The sequence below is a fragment of the Zonotrichia leucophrys genome, chromosome 6, assembly GCF_028769735.1.
Source record: "Zonotrichia leucophrys gambelii isolate GWCS_2022_RI chromosome 6, RI_Zleu_2.0, whole genome shotgun sequence".
Lineage (NCBI taxonomy): Eukaryota > Metazoa > Chordata > Aves > Passeriformes > Passerellidae > Zonotrichia > Zonotrichia leucophrys.
The window spans coordinates 31,899,642-31,921,339 of NC_088176.1; the positions used below are offsets into that span (position 1 = coordinate 31,899,642).

Sequence of the window (21,698 nt, forward strand, 5' to 3'; positions counted from 1 at the left end):
TAAATCTGTTTGAGGATGGAGTGTGGACACTTCTTGTAACACTCCCCCTGTAGCTGCAGGCTGTCAAGCTGTTGAACAGTCAGAGCAGTGCTGGTTTATTTTCTCCCTTGCTGTTGCTCTGGGACTTGTTGAAGCTGGAGTTAAAGGGCTGGAGGTCACCAGGGGAACATTTCAGCCCAGCTGTGCTGCCACAGCTCCTCACACAGCTCCTGAAACCTGCAGGATCATTCAGACAACAAAGCAGCTTTGGGAGCCTTCAAAGCCACGCTGTGCCTCTGCTCCTGGGCTCTGCTGTCACAGCTTGGCCACCCCACGCTGGTGGCTGGGTCCCCTGGCAGGCAGGGGGTGAGGGTGACACGGAGCAGAGCTGGCAGCAGATGAGGAGTGGGCTGGTAGGGGAGCAGAGTAAAGCAAGGCCAAACCTCCCCTGCCTGAACTGGAAATGAAAATTAACATTGTTGGCAGTTGTGGAGCTTTTTGCAGGCTGTAGATTCCTCAGTTTAAGGCTGGTCTTTGTTAAATGAAATTGCAGTTTGGGAGCTGGAAGCTGAGGGTTGGGAGAAATGGACTGTTGTTGGTTTATTTGCAGGTGTCAGGTTCAGGGTGTGCAGAATGGTTTTTAGCTCCAGAGCACAGCTTGAACAGCCCCATCATTCACAGCTTCAGGAATATTCAGCTTCTTGGACATTTCCTTTCTAAAGAAACACAAAATCCAATGTTTGCTAGGTCTTCCTGAAGCCTTGCATTCACAGAATCCCAGGATGGTTTGGGCTGGAGGGAAGCTGAAAGCTCAGCCAGTTCCACCCCCTGCCATGGCAGGGACACTTTCCATGATTCCAGGTCTCTCCAAGCCCTGCCCATCCTGACCTTGGACATGCCAGGGATCCAGGGGCAGCCTCTGCCAGGACAGGATTTCTTCCCAATATCCAATACAAACCTATCTATCAATGGGAAACCATTCCCCTTTCTCCTTTTGTCCCAGCCCCTTGAAAATAATAATATTAGTAAAATTACAAAGGGCTATGAGTTTTAAACTTCTTTTTCCTTTTTGTTTTGATGTAAAACTCAGTGCTGGATTTAAAAAGCTGTGTGTAAATTCTGTAGCACTGCATGCTCTTGCCTGCCTATAAAATAGGAGATGAGATCATTTGCTCTTTGTTTTCCTGTTATAGCCACCTTAGGAGTGGAGTGAGGATCAGGGGTTAAATACTTGGAAATTTAGGAGAAATTCATAAAATCCCTCAGAAATTCTAATGATGTTCCAGTTACTGACTGGCAGTGTTGATCATTGCAGGAAAAGCTGCAGCTGTTGGTTTTTGCAGCTTCCTTGTGACTCTAAGAATTAAGGATTGGTAAATGTTTTGCTATGCTTTTTTGGCCACTTTCCATTATTAGGAAAAAAGTCTGAATTTGTGAACAAAATCAGTTAGAGGACCAACATGAGTGATTTACTTTTATATCTCTATGTATGTAAAAAATTGCAAGTGTATACTGCACATTCTTTAATTTGGTCTTGGCATAATGTGAATATATAGACAGCTATTTTTGAAAGTGATTATAACAGCTGATTTGCATAATGATCCAGGATTTTTCTCATAGCAACTGGAAAGACTGTCATCTTCAGCAATGTGGGAATGATTTCAGCCTTGAAGGAGAGTGTTTTGTTCAGTGTGTGAGCAGCATTGGAGCAAAGGCATTTCTGCAGTGCCACATGGGTTATTTGCATTGCTCTGCTTTCTGTATTGACAAAGCATCATTGTGGCACGGGGGGATTGAGCAGATAATGGGGTGTGGTGATTTTAGGGTTCCTTGGGCACAGCTCAGTGTTGTTTGGCTCCTTTGGCAGTGGGGTTGTGCAGTTGGTGTAAGAACTTGAGTGGAGGATGATGTTGTGGTGTTGTACCTTGTGTGCCATGGGGCACCAGAGAGTGACCAAAGAGGGACACAGGGGTGGGGAAGGGTCTGCAGGGGCAGCAGAATAATCCTGGAATAATCCCAGAGCCAGGAGCACTGGGATTGTTCCCTGGAGGACATAAAGGGCAGAGCTCACCAGGAGCTGCAGCTCCTAACTCTGCTCTCTGTGACAGGGACAGAGCCAGGAATGGCTGGGGAGGTTCAGGTTGGATTTTAGGGCAAGGTTCTTCCCCAGAGGGTGCTGGCACAGCCCTGAGGCTGCCACAGCTCCCCACAGGGTGGGATTATTGGGGTGTCTGTGCAGGGACAGCAGCTGCATCCCTGATCCTTGGGGATCTCTTCCAGCTCAGGATATTTGTGATCCTCTGATCATAGGTCTGTCCAATAATTGTTTTATTATCAGCACTAAAATCCCACTTTTCATGTTTACAAGACTGAGAAAGGAATGAGTACTTTAAAAACTGTTAGAATCATTTTTGGGAATGAGTATCTTAGGAAAGAGCTACTTTGGCAAAATGTGGTAGGATTTATTTTATGCTTTTTAAAAAGCCCATTTCAAATCCTTGTGGATCCTTGTGGGTTCCTTCCAACTCAGCATATCCTATGAAATTTTGGTAGTTACAGCACTTTGGTTGGTTTTGTTTTTGCATGTGTTGAACAGCCTCAGTAAATGACTGAGGCTTTTTTCCATTTTTGTTTTCCTGTCTTAAAAAAAAAAGCTTGGAATTGATAATGAGCTTGTTGCACGTTTTAAATGATCAGTTCTCCCAGATTTCTAAAATCAGCACTTTGGTTACCAATTTCATGATGATTCAGAGTTCTTCCTTTGAATGGAAGCCCAGCTTCCCAAGCTCCTGTGTAAGAAATCTCATCCTGGTAGTGAATATCTTAATTTCAGCTTTGGAAATGGCTGTTGAATGAAGTGAGGTGTGAGCAGGGGTGTGTGGAGCTGCTGGGTGTGCCTGGTGAGAGCAGGGCCTGCTGAAGGTGCTGCTCAGGGGATGCTTGCTCCTGAAGAGGGATTTCATTCCTCAGCATGGGGATAAAAACAGGCTGGGAGGATGCAGGAACAGCCATGCCCTCCACTTGATTCAGATTTGGGGTATTTTTTCACAGGATGAATGGAAGAAGTTGGCTTTATGACAACTTTTCCATTTAAGTGATGAAACTTCAATTTCTGCTCTGAGATTTAATTCATCTGTGCAAACAGCAGCACCACTTCCATTCTGCTCTTCCATCTCTAAGCAAAGGCTTTCTTTGCTTTAATTGTTTGAAGCACCACAAGAGCTCCAGAGCAGCACATCAGGGCTGCACAGGATGGAATTGTTGGGATGTGTGTGCAGGGCCAGGATGATCCCTGTGGGTCCCTTCCAGCTCAGGATATTTGATGTTTCTGCATCTCTTCCCCGTGCTGCCAGGAGTATTTCTGTCAGCATGTAAAAAACCCCAAAATTCTCTGTCTGAGCATTGAGATGGGTCTGGGATTGCTGCTCCTGCTTTCCTTGGAGCAGCTGGAGCTGGGAGGGCGGTGCTGGGGCCGTGTCCTTTGGCAGCAGCCCTGTGCAGACACCAGGGTGAGTCAGCAGTGCCTGGCAGCTGCATTCCAGCCCAAAGCCTTCAGATCATCCCTGAGGTGCTTCAGGACCATTCTGTTTAGGTGGGGGACACATTGCCTTGCCTGTTGAAAAAAAATTATCATGTTTTTTAAAAACAACCCTTCCTCCCCTGAGGTTCACTGTTGGGTATTTCGTTTTGAGCAACAGTTGAGTTGGGTTTTTGTGCTGTCAGGTTGCAAAGCTCAGATCACACAAAACAATTTTAATTCAGCATCCCAGGCTCACAGAATAGTTGGGGTTGGAAGGGACCTCTGGTGACCAACCTGGAGCAGCTGACACTTCCAGGTGGGCTTGGAATGTCTCCAGAGAGAGACAAACTCAACACCCTCCCTGGGCAGTGCTCTGTTACCCTCCAGGGAAGTTTTCTTCCTCACGTCAAGAGGAAGAAAATAGATTCATAAATAGATTCATATTTCCCACCCCCCTCCTTATTTCAAGTATTTTCTCATGGTCTTTCCTTACTGGCATATTGTGGAACCCCTTTTCCAATTCCTACTTTTGGCTTAAAATAGAAAAAATAGTTGTAATGGTCACAGAATCATGGAATGGTTTGAGGGACCTTAATGGGTTAAAGCTCATGGTTTAAGGGACCCTAATGGTTTTGAGGGACCTTGAAGCTCATGGTTTAAGGGACCTTAAAGTAGCACCCCATGCCATGTTCAGGGACACTTTGACCATGCCAGGCTGCTCCAAGCCCTGTCCTGGCACTGCCAGGATGAGCTTTAGCATTCCCAGTGCCTCCTGCTTGCCAGGTGGGCATCACTCAGTGCAAGGCTGCTCTCCTGCTCCTGGAGGGCTTTGCCTGGCTGCAGTTTGGAGCAGGAATGGCTGGGAGCTGTGCCCTTGAGGCAGCAGCTGAGGAATGGAGCCTGGGAGCAGCCAGGTTATTTTGGAACTTTTTATCTGCCTGTGCTTGGAGGCTTTGGTGTTTGGAGCAGTGTGTGAGCGGGCTGGAACGCTGCTGTTGAGATGTTCTGTTCCCTTGGCTCAGGGGGTGTGTCTGCCTCTCTCCCATCTTGCACCAGCTGGGAATCCTGGAAAGTATCTCCTGTCTCAGCCCTTGGGAGAGGAGAAGCATCTGAATAAAAGTGTGAGCAAGTCACTGACAATTCAGTGAAGTTTGGGCAGCTGTCCCATGGGTGATGCTGCAGCTGAAACTGAGTTTTGTTTTGATGTGTCAAAATGAAATTGTTTTCTCTCTGTTGCCAGCACGAGGGCTTGTCTTCCACAAGACAAGCAGACTGATATTCTGGATTATTTTGCTGTGATAATTTATGGTTTGTGTAGCCCTGCTGCTCAAAACAGGATGCACAAGGAGGGGCTTTGGAGGAGAAATGCTGGGACTGGGAGTGAGGAGCAATCAGGAATTGGGAAGGAGGAGGGAGTGATGGGCTGTATCAGCCAGGTAATTCAGTTAATAGAATATCAAACCATGATATTATATTCTGCTTATGGCAGGGAATAACTGATAAAACAGTGAAGACTTTGCTAATTATGTCACACCTTTTGTTAATTAAAGAGGTGTGAACTGCTTGCTGAGTAAAATAGATCAGAGGGAAATTCAAAGTTTGTGATGTGAGGTTATCACAAGCTCTGTAAGTTAAGCACTTTAATGTTTAGTTGGGTTTTTATCCCAATATGTGATTTTTTAGTGTTTGGGCAAGTAGAGAATAAACTGCAAACCAGACACAAACCTGTTTCAATGTCTGTATTTAAAACAGCCACAAATATTTATTTAGCTTACTCCAAAACTTTTTCATATTTTTCTCTTTGTCTGTACAAATAATCTATTGAATGGCCCAAGCAGAGCAATGCCTATTAATACTTAGCTTACAACACAGCAAATGCTAATTTATTTTTTTTTTCCGAGAGTACAAAACATTATTTCCGTGTATTCAGTCCCTGCTGTTTTTCTGAAGCCTTGCAGTTCATGGTGTCAGTGCAGAGCCTGCTCTGTGCTGCTCTGCTCTTGAGGACTTGTGGGAATTTTGCAAGGGTGGAGTAGAGTAGTTTGTGTCCTACTTCAGGCTTTTCTTTGTGCACAAGCAACTGGAATTTTTGCCTTTTGGAAACCACTGCAGTATCTCCCATTCTTTGGTATATTTTGACCATGAAAATAAAAACAACTTTTAAAAGGTTGGGATAATTCAGCTTGAGAGAGCCCTGTGGAAATCACCTCCTCCAGCCCCCCTTTTTAAAGCAGGGCCAACTTCAAACATATCATGCTTTGTTCTTGCTCCTGCTAAAATTAGTTTGAGGAGGAGTATGTTAATGTGGCAGGCTATGGGTTGTTTGGAGCTGCTGCTTTCATTTCTGGTTCACTCCTCAGCTGAGCTTTTTCACTACATTATCATTTCTAATAATGCTTTAAACTTAGGAGGACTTTCTTTTCTAGAACTCTGTTCAAAAAAAAAAAAAATCCATATACCACAGGGAAAATAAATACCAGTAATTTTCTAGAAGTTCTTTACTACATCAACTCTAAATGTAAACTTCAAATTTTCTTGTTTGTCCTTTTTCCTTAGCATTGATTTGTTTGCCTAAGAGGTACTTTTCTTAAATTCTTTTATCCTGGGTTGCTTTTGGCAAGTGAATTGCAGGTAGTTCAGAATAAGAAATGAGAATATTTGTTCAGAAGTGGATAATTGTTGGGGTTTTTTTTTGATAAACAAGGTATATAATCCTTTTTATATCTTCACATTCCCACCTATTGCATGCAGTCTGATTTGGGTACAGTTAAACATTTGATTAATATCCATTTCATGCTTTTGTAGACATTTGCCATGCTTTATAAATATTTCCTTAACTTGAATATTCAGATATTTATCCAAACATAATTGCTATGGGCTTTCCTGCAGAGAGGCTTGAAGGAGTGTACAGGAACAACATCGATGATGTAGTAAGGTAAGGCTTTCTTTTTTATTTTCCTTAACTTATAAAACTTTAAATAATCTTTTCTGTACTCATCTATGTCCTGCTGAGGAAACCCTGTGTGTTCTGATTTGTAGAAATGCTGAGTTTTTTTCATTTTGTAGCTGTTGCCTTAATAGCTATCTTGAAAAATGTTGGAAACAACAAAAAAATGGGCAGGCTGCTGCTCTGGGTTGATCTCAAATGCGTATAATCTGCTTTTTTAATGGGAAAATTTGATTTCAGTAAGTTGTGTTTCAGTAAAAAAAGGTTATTTACTTATAGAAAGACATCAATGCAATGGCTCTATTCAGTGTCAGGAGTTTCCTCAGGTGACTGATGGTATTTCAGGATAAGTTTGCTTTTATCCTTTCTTCAGTTGATAAATTAAGTGCTTGATTAGTAAATTTTTATTTCAAATAGAAAATGTAGCAAATATTTGTTTCAAATAGTAAATTTGAAACATAAGCATAAAAATAAATTACTTTAAATAAAGACTTTTACATTTGGTTGTGTTGAGTAATTAGGGACAAGGAGAAAGATGACCTATAGAAAAAGCCCCTATAGATTGTCATTTTTAACTTCAGATAAAGTCATTACTCTGAACTGCTGGCTACAACTGAGAAATAGGGGAGTGTTGTAGGAACACTGATATAATTCATTTAGTCAAAACCCTACCTGGAGAGTGTGAGAAGTTGCATTAAAAACCAAACACTTGGTAGAAGCTGCCAAAAGTTTGTGGTTTTAGGGTTCAAATTGTGATTTTTTTTTTTTGGAAAGTGGTGCTTTGAGAGGGATCATTTGAAGAGATCTTTGAGAAGAATCATTTGAAGGGAGATTATTTGAGAGGGATCTTTGAGAGAGATTATCTGAGAGGGATCATTTGAAGAGAGATTATGTAAGAGGGATTTTTGAGAGAGATTATTTGAAGGGAGATTATTTGAGAGATCTTTGAGAGGGATCATTTGAAGGGAAATCATTTGAGAGGGATCATTGGAAGAGAGATTTGAGAGAGATCATTTGAAGACATTTGAGAGGGATCATTTGAAGAGAGATTATTTGAGAGTGATCTTTGAGAGAGATCATTTGAAGAGAGATCATTTGAGAGGGATCATTTGAGGGATCATTTGAAGAGAGATTGAGAGATTTCATTTGAGAGGGATCATGTGAAGAGAGATTGAGAGAGATTATTTGAGAGGGATTGTTTGAAGGGAAATCATTTGAAGAGAGATCTTTGAGAGGGATCATTTGAAGGGAAATCATTTGAGAGGGATCATTTTAAGAAAGATCTTTGAGAGGGATCATTTGAAGAAAGATTATTAGATCTTTGAGAGAGATCATTTGAAAAGAGATTGAGAGGGATCATTTGAGGGATCATTTGAAGAGAGATTGAGAGAGATCATTTGTGAGGGATTGTTTGAAGGGAAATAATTTGAGAGAGATCTTTGAGAGGCATCATTTGAAGAAAGATTATTTGAGAGATTTCATTTGGGAGGGATCATTTGAAGAGAGATTGAGAGATTATTTGAGAGGGATTGTTTGAAGGGAAATCATTTGAGAGGGATCATGAAGAGAGATTTTTGAGAGGGATCATGAAGAGAGATTTTTGAGAGGGATCATTTAAAGAGAGATTGAGAGGGATCATTTGAAGAGAGATTATTTGAGAGATTTCATTTGGGAGGGATCACTTGAAGAGATTGAGAGATAATTTGAGAGGGATTGTTTGAAGGGAAATAATTTGAGAGAGATCTTTGAGAGGGATCATTTAAAGAGAGATTATTTGAGAGGGGTCTTTGAGAGACACCATTTGAAGGGAAATCATTTGAGAGGGATCTTTGAAGGGATCATTTGAGAGGGATCATTTGAGGGATCATTTGAAGAGAGATTGAGAGAGATTTGAGAGGGATCATTTGAAGGGAAATCATTTGAAGAGGGATCGTTTGAAGAGGGATCATTTGAAGAGAGATCATTTGAGAGGGATCATTTGAAGGGAAATCATTTGAAGAGAGAACCCCCTGTGCCCTGGGCTGAGCCCCAGCGTGGGCAGCAGGGCAGGGGGGATTCTGCCACCTGGAATTCTGGTGCTTCCAGCCTTAGAAGGATGTGGAACTCTTGGAGCAGGTCCAGAGGAGGCCACTGAGTTCTGATGGGACTGGAGCCATGGCAGGGCTGGCACTGGATGGGCTTGAAGGTCTTTTCCCACCCAAACTGTTCTGAGATTCCTTGATTGTACAGCTGCTGGCAGGCAGAGCTCGGGCTGCAGGAATTTCCATGGGGATTGCACCCAGCTTGGACAGAAGTGAGCTGAGCTCCTCCATCCCCACCCTGGCAGGGCTCCTCAGCCTCACCTGGAGCAGGGCTTGGAGCAGGCTCACTGGGCCAGGGCTTGGTTTTGGTCCCTGTCCATGGCGAGGCTGGCAATGGATGGCATGAAGGTCTTTCCACCCAACTGTCTGAGATTCTGGGATGGTACAGCTGCCTGCACTGCAGAGCTCTGGGCTGCAGGATATTCCATGGTGATTGCACCAGTTGGACGAAGTGAGTGAGCTCCCTCCCCCTGGCAGGGCTCCTCAGCCTCACCTGGCAGTCAGGGCTCTGCAGGCCGTGCCTCCCTGCACAGCTGCACTCAGCTGGGCTCCAGGGGCTTGGTTTTGCATGTTCCACTGTCATGACGAAAATCAGATCACAATAGACGAGAGTGTCAGAGGGGAGCTGAGACTGAGTGGGGGAGTGCATGCTGCATTCATATCTGCCTGGGAGCAGGGGCATATCCATTACTTATATATGGATGAGGAATTTCCTGGCAGTGGCAGCTGACAGCTGGTGTGCCCTGGATCCTGCAGTGCCAAGGCCATGTGCGCTGGAGGTGAAGGTGTGAGAGTAAGAATGACTTAATCCTTCCAACTAAGCATCTGTGATTTCAAGTTCAGCCTTGCCTCTACAATTTTCGATGATGGAGTTCATCAGGGACTGGATATTCCATCAGCTTCATGAAAAGGTGCCTCTGACTGCTGCTGGGAAAGAAAGCTGCCTGCAAATGTGGAGTTTGTGGTTGGGAGGGACCTTAAATCCCATCCAGTGCCACCCCTGCCATGGGCAGGGACACCTCCCACTGTCCCAGGCTGCTCCAGCCCCAAAGTCCTGCCAGGGATCCAGGGGCAGCCACAGCTGTGCCAGGGCCTGCCCACCCTGCCAGGGAACAATTCCTCATTCCCAATATCTAACATGGGAATAATATAAATAAATATTGATAGGCAGGAGTCTTTGAAGGCCCTCTTCTATTCACAGCCTTGATTTCTGTAGCTTCTGGCTGAAGGAAAATACATTTTAGTGGTTGAGGAGGTAGATATGTATAAATTAGTTTTTTGGAATGCCTATATAATTATTAAGCTGTCCATAAACACTGATCAAAAGGAGCAGTGATCACCTAAAAGCATCATCAACCAAATTAAGATAAGCAGAGATGTAAATTGAGCTGCAGGCAACTGGATGCTCAAGTATTATTACATTTGTTACCTTTTTAAACAAGAAGAAAATGTGGTGATGCATTCTGCATGTTGCAGTCTTCATCTACTCCAGTAATTTATTTATTATTTTTTCCAAGTGCTTTTTATGCAGAAATGCAAGAGGTGCTCAAGCTCCTGAGCAGTTGCTATTGAGTCAGGATTCAGCTTTTTCTGAGCAGCTGGTACCCTGACAAATTCCAGCCTAATGCTGCATCAGAAGTACAACCTGCCCTGCCTGCTGTCTCCTGTGACTGACACTTGGAGAGGTTTTGCATGGAATTTTGGCCTTAAAAACATCCCACTCCACTGTGTGGATATTCCTGGGAAAGCAGAGCCAGCTCTGCTCTCTCTGGTGTGTGTTAACAAACAGGAACATCTCCTGAAACAAATCCCAGTGCCCACCATCTTCCTGAGGCTCTGCAAGGCTGCCAACAGGGGCACCAGTGGCACTCAGGGAATTCTTTTTCCTCCTTCACTTGGGAGTTTCACATCTGTTCCCATTTTAATGCAGGCCTTTAACCACAGAGCTGTTCTAGGTTCTTCTGGAATATTATGACTGATAACCAGAGCTTGTTTTTGCTTGAGCTTTCCAGGATTTTAGCAGCTAGTGTTTCTTTTCAATTTGAACAGCATGTTCTGTCATGGCTAATTAAATTCCTTCTGGCTGATGTGCAGATACACACTGTTGATGATGTTAAGTGTAAACATTTGCATGTTATTTCTTCTTGCACATTGCCAGGTGACACATCATATATAATCACAGCACTTGTGATGAATCATGCTTGCAGTTTGGCTTGTAGGGGAAGTTTGTGTTCCAGAGTGAGCATGGGAATGAAATGAGTGTGAAAAAGTGCAGTGGTCCTCCTTCCAAAACCCACAGTATCACTGGGGACAGGCTTCAGTGGCAAATAATGAAAACCTGGGGTAAAGTGAATGATTTTGGCTAGAACTGGAACACAAGAGTTATTTTACCTGCTTTAATTCCTTGTGGTAGAATATTTGGCCCAGGTGATTGAATAGGAAGTGTTTCCAGATACCTGGTGTGATCAGTGCTGTTAGAAAATAACCAAACCTTCCTCAGCTCCTCACAGTGACCTGCAGGTGTTTTAGGAATCAGGAAATCAGTCCATGTGCAGTAAATATTTCAGTTTCAGGTCAGACCTTGCTTCCCTTGGTTGCGTTAGTGGTGTTACCCATGCTGTTGGATTATTTGGATGAGTGAGGTTTCCAACTCTGCCTCTTGGATTTTTGGGGCACTGCTGGGACTGGGAATGCAGAACTGGGTGCTGCAAATGAAGATCAATATTATTCAATGTATATTCACACATACTTTTTTTTTTTCTCTTGAAGGTTTTTGGATTCAAAGCATAAAAACCATTACAAGATATACAATCTGTAAGTATGCTCTTAAAGATACATTCTCCAAAATAATGCCTCCTAAAAATAGCTGAGCAGTGCAAGTGCCTTGTTGCTGTCCTGAAGCAGAGCTGTGGAGATGTTTTGCACATTTCTTAAAACAATTAAGGCTGATTGAGAGCCCTGGTACTTCATTTAGTGGAGCTGAGTGAGGTTAAATGAAATGCTGGTGTGTATTCATGTTACTTGAACGTTTTTAAATGACTTGGCATGCAGCCCATCTGCAGCTTGGGCCATGTGATTAAAAAGTGAAAAGTAATTCACAGCAGGCTTTCTGTCCATGTATTCATGTCCAATTTGCCAAATGAAGCTTTTCCTGGGTTTTTTCTCTATTTTTTAAAAAATCAAACTGCATTGGTACCAAGGTTCTGTTTGCTTCCTCCCTTTTCTTGTGTGTCCCTGTTTATTACTTCAAAAAAGCTGTTGGAGCAATTGTTGTTGATTTCTGACTTCTCTGAAAATTTAGTTCTGCAGAAAGCTGGTACTGTTACAGGAGTTTTCTGGTTTTGGTTTTATTTTTTGGGGGTTTTTGTGCTGTTCCTTCATCTAATTTATTCATTAGCTTAGACTAATTTCATTTGTATAAATGATTTAGTGATGTCGAAGGGTTGTGGTTTTCCTACCCCTCATTTATTTTCCTGAAAATCCAAGTTGAAAATTGACTCTCAGATCTGTTACAACTTAAATATTTTTTAAAATGAATATTTTTACATATCTACAGTAGTAGAAAAATTATTGCAGTACTGAATCTGTCAAGTCATTAAAGCAAATATTTAAAAATAAGGATTTAAATCTGCCTCTAGGTTAGCTAAAGGATTGTGCATCAATTTCCCTGATATTGGAGAGAAGTGACAGTAGAAATTGAGCAATCTTCCAGTGGTCACTGAAGTAGTTGTGGGGCAGAAAACAGGAACAGCTTTTTAAAGTTTGTTAGTGAAAAGAGCAGTGATGAGACAAATGAATTTGGTATTTCTGTTGCTGCTCTGTGTGTTTTCAGCTGTGGAAAAAAAAACTTGTCCAGGTGTGCTAAAAGTTTTTGTTTTCAGTTTCCTTATATAAAAATTGATTTTCTTGTTGTTAACTGCAAAACAATCACAAATGAATCTTGCTAGAATTACTTTATTCATCCTCAGATGAAAAATTTCAGAGGATAAAACTGTCTGGAGATATCTTAATGTTTGTGCAGGCCACATTTATACACATAAAATGCCATCAGGTGAATTGTGGCAGTGTTTGGTCAGGAGATGGGAAGGAATTGCATCCATCAGGTGTTCCAGAGAACTCCATTTCTTCAGATGAAGCTGATCCTTTGTAAATAATGATCTATTGTCTGTGTTCCAAAGGAGGAGGTGGGAGTTCAGAGGAGTTACATGATTAGAGTCAGAATTATTTCAAAATCTGTCATGGGATTTGAGTTCCCTTAAGGTAGCTGTTCCCTGAAGTTGATAATAATGTGTGTATTGAGCAGTTTTATCTAAAAGGATTTAGAGATTTTTCTGAAACTATGTCAGTTTTGCCCCATCCTCACATCTTGGCTTTTAACTCCCCAGCAGTTTGAGTTTCATTTTCCTCCTCTCTCGTTTGCCTTTGCTATTTCTTCAGTATTCTCCTTAAATCTGTTTTAAATCTCCTTTAAATCTGTTCTTCCACTTGCATCTCCTCACTTCCCATGCTGCCAGATTGTCACCTGCCCTGTTGTCATCATCTCCTCCTTCTCCACTGGGTTTCCTTGGGCTGTCCTGCAGGGAAGGAGCTGGGATGGAAATAAATGGGGATTTTCTGTGCTTGCTGTGTCCCTGGCTCTGGCTGATGGTGACTTTAACCTGGCAGCACTTGGCTTCTGCCTTGCTTTAAACTCCCTTTAATCCTAAGAACAGCCAAACCCCTCCTTAACCCCAAAAATACAAAAAATTCAGGTTTCATCTGGAGATCTGCTGCTATTTGAGTTATAATAGTGTTTAAAACCCCACTCCAAATGCACTTGAAGCATTAAGCCCCACCAGTATCCTCAGAGTGTGTGCTGGTGGGGTTTCTGCTGCAAATACCCACAAATTCAGTGCAGCTGAGCCAGGATTGTGTTCAACCATTGCTTGTGTATCCTTGGGATCAACAAAACTATTTTTTAATCCCTCATGCTGTTCTACTCAATGATGCTCTCTCAAAATTCCAAATTTGATGGGTTTTTTTACCCATTTGTGGAATTTTTTTAAAATGTTTTGAAGACTTTCATCTCTTACTCCCCATTTGAGCTGGGTGTTTCTTTAGAAGGAAGCAGGGAAATTTCCTGGATAAAATCTTTGTGGTAACTGCTTTGCTTCCCAGCAGCTTCCCAAATTTCTGTGCTGCAGGAATCTTTCCTGGATGATGCTTTGTGTGTTTGCAGCTTCCCAAATCCCTGTGCTGCAGGAAACTTGCCTGGATGAGATGCTTTGTGTGTTTGCAGCTTCCCAAACTCCTGTGTTGCAGGAAACTGTCCTGGTTGAGATGCTTTGTGTGTTTGCAGCTTCCCAAATTTCTGTGCTGCAGGAAACTTTCCTGGATGATGTTTTGTGTGTTTGCAGCTTCCCAAATCCCTGTGCTGCAGGAATCTTTCCTGGATGATGCTTTGTGTGTTTGCAGCTTCCCAAATTCTTGTGCACCAGGAAAGTTTCCTGGATGAGATGTTTTGTGTGTTTGCAGCTTCCCAAATCCCTGTGCTGCAGGAAAGTTTCCTAAATGAGATGCTTTGTGTGTTTGCAGCTTCCCAAATTTCTGTGCTGCAGGAAACTTTCCTGGATGATGTTTTGTGTGTTTGCAGCTTCCCAAATTTCCTGGTTGAGATGTTTTGTGTGTTTGCAGCTTCCCAAATTCCTGTGCTGCAGGAATCTTTCCTGGTTGAGATGCTTTAGTGTTTGCAGCTTCCCAGATTTCCTGGATGAGATGCTCTGTGTGTTTGCAACTTCCCAAACTCCTGTGCTGCAGGAATCTTTCCTGGATGATGCTTTGTGTGTTTGCAGCTTCCCAAACTCCTGTGCTGCAGGAATCTTGCCTGGATGATGCTTTGTGTGTTTGCAGCTTCCCAAACTCCTGTGTTGCAGGAAACTGTCCTGGTTGAGATGTTTTGTGTGTTTGCAGCTTCCCAAATTTCCTGGATGAGATGCTTTGTGTGTTTGCAGCTTCCCAAATTTCCTGGATGAGATGCTTTGTGTGTTTGCAGCTTCCCAAATTTCTGTGCTGCTGGCTGCTCCATCCCCCTTGGATGGACATCCTACATCCAGCTCTCTTCTCAAAGGCTCCAGTGCCTTTGAAAATAATATTTTTGGGAGTCTCCTCTTATGTGCCAGCTTAACCTGGTCACTGTGATTGGAGCTGTGAGAGCTGCCAGGCTTTTTGGAGCACAGGTAGAGCTGAGAAGGTTCTGGAATTCAGGGAAAGGGAAGCTCTGGGAGCAGCCCCAGCAGAGCTCAGGGAGCTCCAGTTACAGCCACCCAAGGAGCAGCCCAAAGGTTTGTGTGTGTGTGAAAGTGTCAGCTCAGCTCCATGTGGCTGAGAGATGAGGTCATGGCAGTCCTGGAATTGCTGTGGGAATTGGAATAATCCTGGGAAGAGCACAGGCTGTGTCAGAGCTGAGCATCCAGGTGGGATTTGTGTGCTGAAATCGCTGCAGCATTTGTGTTTCAGCTCTTGCATAGAATCCCAGCATGGTTTGGGTTGGAGGAACCTTCAGCACCATCTTGTCCCTTCTCCCTGCTGTGGGCAGGGATGCCATTCTCCAGCTCAGGCTGCTCAGCTCCCCATCCCTGCTGCTCTTGGCAGGATTGTTGTCACTTTTCCTTTCTCAACTTCCACTCACATCATCTTCCCTGCAGGGAGCAGCTCCAGGGGAAATTCTGGAGGGTATCCATCCACTCTTTCTTTCTCTCCCCTTATCCCAAAATCTGATCTGGTTGTTCTTTGGGTGCTGATTTGGCTGCTTTAGGGGGGATTTGTGTCTCATCCCTGGAAAAGCAAACCCAGTGTGGTTTTGTCCAGCTCTAGAGGGTCTCTGAGTGGGGAGAGGCTGATACAGCTCCAGAGCCTTCAGAAATGTGCTGCAAATACCCCCAAATTCAGTGCAGCTGAGCCAGGGCTGTGTCCAACCATTGCCTGTGTATTGATATCAACAAAACTATTTTTTAATCCCTCAATGTGCCATTTCCCAGTCTGAGGGGGAAACTGCTGCCTGGCCTTCAGGGGTGACTTAAATTCAGGAATCCATGCCAGTGACAGCAGAGCCACAATCTCTGCTTGATCCAGGTGATCTCTGCTGATATTCATGTGGATATCCTTGTGATCCCCATTGCTCTGAGCAGCCACACTGCTGCTGAGGCACCTGAGCTGTGTTTGGGCTCAGCATCCCTGCATGAGGGTCCCAGCTCTGCTCTCCAGGTGTGTGGCAGCCCAAAGCTGCTCATGTCAGGGTTAGAAGGTGCACACTCAACTCAAACTTGCATCAATTGAGTCACACTGACTAAAACATAACCATGCACTACAATTACCAGGGGGTAAATATTTATCTTTCAGTAAAATAATTCACTTTTTAACGAGCAATCTGCTGCAAAACATTTATTTTTTAATTTTTCTGTGTGTAACCTCTAGTTTTAAATCATAAAGGTGATGGGCATGCATGTTTTTCCAGGATTTTTCCTCAGAGACTTATCTTGAACTCTTGTCTATTTTTCTTTTTCAGATGTGCTGAAAGACATTATGACACGGCCAAATTTAACTGCAGAGGTAAGATTTTACTGCCTGATGTGTGTTCTCTTGAAACCTCACTGAATGGAGGCCTAAAGGAGGAGCTGATGAATAATCATGGAGGAGATTTGGGCACAAGGAATGATGTCAGATTGCTTTGAGTCATTGGAAAAAATTTGCTATATTCTTGGTGCTTTCAAAAAAGTGTGCTCCTGAAAGTTAAAGATCAAAACTAATAAAAAGTCTACAGTTGCAAAAAAAAAAATTCTGCAGAATGGGTTGCACAGAAGTTTCAGTTCAGTGAAATACAAATTCCTTGTACAATTCTTGTGTGAAGCACAAATTCCTTGTACAATTTACATGTGAGGCACAAATTCTTTGTACAATATACATGTGAAGTAGAAATCCCTTGTACAATTGACATGTGAAGCACAAATTCCTTGTACAATTGACAGGTGAAATAGAAATTCCTTGTACAATCTTACACTTGAATTTTACACTTTTACAATTGACATGTGAAGCACAAATTTCTTGCACAATTGACATGTGAAGCACAAATTCCTTGTACAATTTATGTGTGAAGATCAAATTCCTTGCACAATTTTAGTGTGAAGTACAAATTCCTTGCACAGTATTCATGTGAAGCAGAAATTCCTTGTACAATTTGAAGCACAAATTCCTTGTACAATTGACAGGTGAAATAGAAATTCCTTGTACAATCTTACACTTGAAGCACAAATTTCTTGCACAATTGACATGTGAAGCACAAATTCCTTGTACAATTTAAAGCAAAATTCCTTGCACAGTTTTCATGTGAAGCACAAATTCCTTGTACAATTTAAAGCACAAATTCCTTGCACAATTTAAAGCACGAATTCCTTGTACAATTTTCATGTGAAGCACAAATTCCTTGTACAATTTAAGCACAAATTCCTTGTACAATTTGAAGCACAAATTCCTTGCACAATTTAAAGCACAAATTCCTTCACAATTTTCATTTGAAGCACAAATTCCTTGCACAATTTATGTGTGAAGCACAAATTCCTTGTACAATTTAAAGCACAAATTCCTTCACAGTTTTCATTTGAAGCACAAATTCCTTGCACAATTTAAAGCACAAATTCCTTGCACAATTTTCATTTGAAGCACAAATTCCTTGTACAATTTAAAGCACAAATTCCTTGCACAATTTAAAGCACAAATTCCTTGACAATTTTCATGTGAAGCACGAATTCCTTGTACAGTTTTCATGTGAAGCACAAATTCCTTGTACAATTTAAAGCAAAATTCCTTGCACAGTTTTCATGTGAAGCACAAATTCCTTGCACAATTTAAAGCACAAATTCCTTGCACAATTTAAAGCACAAATTCCTTCACAATTTTCATTTGAAGCACAAATTCCTTGCACAATTTATGTGTGAAGCACAAATTCCTTGCACAATTAAAGCCAAATTCTGCACAATTGCATGTGAGCTCTTTTTATGAAGGATGGAAATTGAGAACATGTAAACCATTATCTATGTGTATAAAGCAACTTTGGGAAGATCTGGCAGAACTTGCAGATGTTAAAATAAAAATAATTTAATTCCCATGTGATGTCTCTTAGGGATGAGTTGGGTCTTAGACACTGCAGAGCTGCCAAAAGCAGTGGGGAATCTTTCAGGGGTGCTCTGACCTTGATTTGATGTAGTTTTGTGTCAGAATTACCTCTCCAGGTAATAAATAAATGCAGATTTACCTTTGTTCTTTGGGCAGAGGAGCATTTCTTGCTCACAAGTTGTAATTCCTTCAGCTGAGGGGAGATGAGGAGTCCTTGTGCCTACAGAATCGTAGGAGATGAACAAATTCTGGGCTTCTTCTGCATCATAGCAATGGCTCAACTTCTATTTTTCATTATTATTATTTTAAACCATCCAGCTAATTATGAAAGAGGGTTTAGAACGTGACCAGAATGGAATTGGCTGCTTTCATGGCTGAATATAGAAGGGCTGAAATTGTCTTGTTGAAGTCATCAGCACTTCTGATTTGCTCTCAGGATGTTGAATGACAGTGCCCAGAACCCTCACTCCACACTCACCAGCAAGGAAAAAAATATTTTAGGATCTGCTGGAGCAGTGCTTTGGGGAAGAAGAGAAGAGGACATGTTCTAATATGGCCACAGCATATGTTTGTTTGAATTTCTGCTTTCTGATACGGGGGTGCTCAGCTCCCTTTGCTGTCAATCCCAGCCCCAAATGCTGCTTGTGACAGCACCTTTCACAGCTCCTCTGCACAAGACATGCTGTTTTTCATTCTCATCCTCGAATTAGTTAACCTCAGATAACCAAATTGGTGACTCAGGACTTCCCTAAGCAGAGGAACAAAAGTTGTACTTGAAAATCTCCTGAAGTGAACTGACTGCAAAGGGAACTTGTGATTGTACTGAGCATGAAACACCAGAATAGTTCATTATTCACCCAGGATGATCTTGCATCACATTAAACCCCAAACACTGAAAGCTCTTCATCTTCTTTGGGAAGTAGCTTTGTGTCCTTGGTTTTTGCAGTTTCTGAAATCCTTCCTCGCTGGAATTGTCTTCTGCTTTGCCACAGATTTTCTTTTTTTAAACTCTTCTATGTGCTGTGGGATTCTTCTTGCAGTGTGTAGGGGCTGGGAGAGGGCAAGCAGGATTATTCTCCATTGTAAGGAATCAAAATCCATGGAGGAGCTGCACCTTCTCAAGGCCCTGCTCAAGACTTAATATTTCCTTCCTCTTAATCCCTGCACACCATCCCAGGGCATCCATTTCATCTTCTCACTCCAGCTTTGAAGAAATTATCACAAGTTTGGCCTTTGATTCCAAATCTTTGAGAGCATCTTCAGCATCCTGTGACTGCTTGGGAGTTTTCAGGCTGTTCTTTCAGGACTTTTTCATTCCCCTTTTCATGGGAACCTTGCTGGCTGTAGCTGTGATAAACTCAAAGCTGTACACACAAATTTGAATCATTTTTGCAGCTTCTTTTCTTAGAGATTTCTAAATAAATTCCATCTTGAATTTCACATAAAACTTTGGGGATTGTTTGGGGAGCCTTTGGATCTTCCATGTGGAAGAGTTTGTGTGTTCATGTTGTGTTGCCTCTTTAGCAAAGATTATTTCTCAGCTTCCCCATTTATTCTGGGAGATGAAGGGGCCAGTCTGAAAACCAAAATGTTGTGGGCTTGTCCTGCAGTCCTTCAGCAGTTCCATAACTTCATCCCTCACTTGTGCTCTTGGAGTCCTTGGGGATTCATCGAAAGGAGCCCTGCATGTGTGACTACAGAGTGCTGCTTACGAAACCACTACAGACACTTGCCAGAAAAATGAAATGCATTCATTTTTAGCCCAGAAAAGGAAATGGGGTTTCTAGCTGAGAATTTTGAAGTGTAGCAGAGTTGTGTTTGTAAGATGCCAAGGCTGCAGGTGGAGAATTGGGGTGCACTTCATCAAGTGCTGTTGTGCTGAAACCAGAACATTGTGGGTAGTTCTGCTGCTCAGGGTGATGTTGTCCCTCATCTCATCTGAGGTGGGAGAAGTTTGGGTGCTTCTCTCTGCTTTTAGTGCTTATTTTTAGTTCTCTTGAGTTTCCTTGCATTTCCTGCATCACTGGAAATTCTTTTCATCCCTAGATGGAAAAATGTGTGTGAGTACACCCGTATCAGAAAGGACAGCATTGTTCAGTGCTTTGACTCTAAACCCATAAGCATTGCCAGTGCCTTACCTGAGATTTCTCTCCCAATTACCATTTTTGAAGTATGGAAATGGCAGGTTTTTGTTTTGAGCAGATTTTGAGACTTTGTTCCCAATGTAGACCCAGCCATGTTCAGTAATTTTTCAGCAAAGTTCCTGTTGTCTGCTCAGTGACTGAGGCCTGGCCTTGTTCTCTCTCAGCAGGTAGTTTAATTATTGCTGGAGTAATGGCTTTTCACAAGGTTATTCTGTGTGCCAGCACACTCTTAAATTCTGGAAAATTCATGTTCCAGAACCTGTGCAGCTCAACTTTATAGAGGTGTGAAACAGTTGCTCCATGGAGCAGGATGAATGGAGAAATATCTGCTTGGGATACACTGAATAATACTGGAATTAAAAATAAATATCAGTATGTGAGATGAGGGGAGGGGTGATTGTGACAAGCATGTAAAAATTCAGTTATTCAAAGGTGACCTGAGCTTGCTTTGCCTTTTGAGGTTCTGATGAACTCCTCCTTCTCCCTGCAGTTGCACAGTACCCTTTTGAAGACCATAACCCACCACAGCTGGAGCTCATCAAACCTTTTTGTGAAGATCTTGACCAGTGGCTAAGTGAAGATGACAATCATGTGGCAGCAATCCACTGTAAAGCTGGAAAGGGACGAACTGGTGTCATGATTTGTGCTTATTTGTTGCATCGAGGCAAGTTTTTAAGGGCCCAAGAAGCCCTAGATTTCTATGGGGAAGTAAGGACCAGAGACAAGAAGGTGAGTTGTTGCTGTTCTTCTGTCCCTCTACCTAAAACTTGCTGCTTTTTCCTCCCTGAGATGTATTTGATGTTCAAACCCTTTAGGTTGTGTTGTCTGATTTAGCTCCAGTAGGATTGCATCAGTGCAATTGGAAGTGGAAAAGCTTTAGTCTCAACATTAAATCTGATTTTATCATGTCCTGTCCAAGAAGACCTGGACAGTTGATTTTAAATGTTTTTTTCAGCATTGTTTTGCTGAAAGAACAGAGGGGCAGTGAACTTTCTCATTCAGCATTTTCAGCCCAAATGAGAGGATTGTTCCAGCTGAATTTTGCCTACATGGATGAGTTGTTCATCTCCTCAGGTTCCCTTTACTGCTGTGGTGGGGTTTGGAGGTGCATAGGGGAATATCCCATCACTGTTGGATGCCCCTTGTCTGTAAAGGGTAGTTAAGGACCTTTCTGGCCTCATTAATGAGAATTTAACCTCCTTATTTGAAATCTTCTCCTAAGATGATAAGATGTGACTTTTAAGGTGATTTTAGCAAGTTTCCCTGCTCATCTTCCATTATTTCCCTGAGTGTGTTGAGCATCCCAGGGGGATCATCCCTGCAGGCCAGTTCCAACCTCCTCAAGCACAGATTTCCTGCAGTATTTACACAAAGTATTCATTTCAGTGTGTTGGCCTCCAGTAAGAAGAGCTTCGTGTCTGAAGGCTCTTGAGAGCATAAATGTCACATAAAGAATTTTAGAGTATGGCTGTTAATTGATTGGAAGGAGTAAAACTCCTCAGTCTGCTCTGCTGACAAGGTGGAGATGTTATTCCATGTGCTGAGCTGGTTGTGGTGTCAAGATCAAGGTTTCCCATCAAAACTTTGTGGCTTTTGGTAAAAGTGCATGAGAAAGGCTAGGAATGAGCAGTGTGCTGAATAAACAGAGTAGATTACTCCTGCTGATAAGGGTTCTCTCCAGAGCTGGATAGTGCAGCTTGAAAACTACAGAACTGACCAAATACACAGTGAAATGCCGTGCCTCAGTTTCCCTTTGTGAAAAGAAGGTTGTATTTCTGCAGGTTGGGTGTTTGTCAGTACCCCAGGGCATCTTGGAGGGGAGGGAGAGCTCAGTGAACAGGAGCAGGGAGAGCCTTGTTTACCTGCCTGTAAATACTGTC

At 42.5% G+C, this 21,698-nt stretch overlaps 1 protein-coding gene across 1 annotated transcript in view; it reads left to right on the top strand.

The window, feature by feature from the left end:
- Nucleotides 1-21,698, top strand: part of PTEN (phosphatase and tensin homolog) — a 49,691-nt gene that overhangs the window by 10,877 nt on the left and 17,116 nt on the right. The window contains exons 2-5 of the mRNA XM_064716657.1: nucleotides 6,350-6,434; nucleotides 11,297-11,341; nucleotides 16,071-16,114; nucleotides 20,309-20,547. Coding sequence (XP_064572727.1) covers nucleotides 6,350-6,434; nucleotides 11,297-11,341; nucleotides 16,071-16,114; nucleotides 20,309-20,547 — 413 coding nt within the window. The remainder of the gene's footprint in view (nucleotides 1-6,349; nucleotides 6,435-11,296; nucleotides 11,342-16,070; nucleotides 16,115-20,308; nucleotides 20,548-21,698) is intronic.